General features: G+C 36.9%; 1 protein-coding gene across 1 annotated transcript; it reads left to right on the top strand.

Moving 5' to 3' along the window:
- Positions 1 to 151: 151 nt before the first annotated feature.
- On the top strand, positions 152 to 1,792 carry LOC110035320 (30S ribosomal protein S1, chloroplastic-like; the record flags this gene model as incomplete). The annotated part of the gene is given in 5 exon segments (XM_020739552.1): positions 152 to 427; positions 803 to 883; positions 1,149 to 1,430; positions 1,511 to 1,621; positions 1,706 to 1,792. Coding segments are annotated over 5 exon segments (837 nt in total), but the record flags the coding sequence as incomplete, so codon positions are not given.
- Between the last annotated feature and the right edge of the window lie 152 nt (positions 1,793 to 1,944).

The raw sequence follows: 1,944 nt of genomic DNA, 5'->3' as shown, positions 1-1,944 counted from the left end.
TGATTTTAGAGTCATCACCCTCAGTTGATTTCCAACCTTATATTTTTTGTGTACTTGATTTTAGTAGAAGAAAACATTGGTTTACAAAATGTTTTGTCATTTCTGATCACATGTTCAGAAAAAAATTGATATTGCAAATGTATTCTATCAGGTTAAAGGAACAGTTTTTATGACAGATGCCAATGGTGCACTTGTTGATATTACAGCTAAATCCTCAGCATACCTTCCCCTCCAAGAAGCCTGTATTCACAGAATTAAGCATGTGTCTGAGGCTGGCATATTTCCTGGATTAACAGAAGAGTTTGTTGTTGTTGGTGAGAATGCTGCAGATGATAGTTTGATCCTGAGCTTGAGATCCATTCAGTATGACCTTGCCTGGGAGCGTTGTAGGCAACTTCAAGCTGAAGATGTTGTTGTAAAGGGTAAGGTAGGAAATCTTAGCCTTGCACATTGCGCATTTAGCTCTATTTGTTTGTCATAGAATATAATCTAAAATATTTTGTTTGATGAATATGCAACATTTAAATCATGAGTACCTTTTGGGAATAGTAGATCCTTCAGTTGATCAGCTTTGTTCACAATGTTTTGTTTCTCGTTCTATCTTTTATGTACTCCTTTTTACTTTATAATTCATTTGTTTACATTCATAACACAAGGGATTAAGCAGTACAAGGCTGATAAAATAACAGGATTTTCACATATGCCATCTAAATCCACCAAAAGATAAACCGGGTTTTAATTCACTTAAAGAAGGGCTAATCTACTTCCTACTTTTTTTAGCAAAAAAATCTTTTGTATGCAGGTTGTTGGCGGAAATAAAGGAGGTGTGGTGGCTATTGTCGAAGGCCTTCGTGGTTTTGTACCCTTCTCACAGATATCCACGGTTAGACTTTTTCCTAACGATTGTTATCCTTTCCTTCATTCAATTCATTATTAGAATTGCACTATTTGCACGCATCTTTATTTTTGTGCTTTTACTGCTTGCAATATTCTAGTTCAGCAATTCTTGGTCTTGGTTTATGATTTCTTTTACCTGTTTCATATGTAACATGGGTTTGAGCACACTCACAGAATGAATTGGTTGTATCCATTATTTATCTTTTGTAACTGATTAATTATTTTTTCACTTTACGTTAATGGAAAATTAGAAAGCAACAGCAGAAGAACTTATTGATAAGGAGCTCCCTCTGAAATTTGTGGAGATAGATGAGGAACAGTCTAGATTAGTCCTCAGCAATCGGAAGGCAATTGCAGATAATCAAGCTCAGCTTGGAATTGGATCAGTGGTCCTGGGGACTGTTCAGAGCCTGAAGCCATACGGTGCATTCATTGATATTGGCGGAATTAATGGGCTTCTCCATGTTAGCCAGATCAGTCATGACCGTGTCTCTGACATTTCCACTGTTCTCCAACCTGGTGACACCCTTAAGGTTACTTGCTCTGTTTTATTCCCAATAATTTTTCGTCTAGTATTATGGTGAGATCTGAATGCATTATCTAATTCTGAAAGGTGATGATTTTGAGCCATGATCGTGAAAGAGGTAGAGTGAGCCTATCCACGAAGAAGCTTGAACCAACACCTGGTGATATGATCCGGAATCCCAAGCTAGTTTTTGAGAAGGTATTGTTGCTTTTGTAAGAAATTCACGTTCCTCTGCTAAGTTTCTATTGTTGGATGCTGCTTAAATTTATTTTGTTGTGGCAGGCTGATGAAATGGCACAAACCTTCAGGCAGAGGATAGCTCAAGCTGAGGCAATGGCTCGAGCTGACATGCTGAGGTTCCAACCTGAGGTACTTGCCATATAGTCCTATAAATAATTCACATCTATATGACTTCAAATGGCCGAATTTTGAAAGATTTTTATATATAATGAAATTGGAGATACAGTTCGTTTCCTTTATCATGAATTTTGGTAATATCATATAGTATGCCTTGCAATTTT

Source organism: Phalaenopsis equestris, unplaced genomic scaffold, assembly GCF_001263595.1.
Source record: "Phalaenopsis equestris unplaced genomic scaffold, ASM126359v1 Scaffold197254, whole genome shotgun sequence".
NCBI classification, from domain to species: Eukaryota; Viridiplantae; Streptophyta; class Magnoliopsida; order Asparagales; family Orchidaceae; genus Phalaenopsis; species Phalaenopsis equestris.
This window is presented reverse-complemented; position numbering and strand designations above follow the sequence as displayed.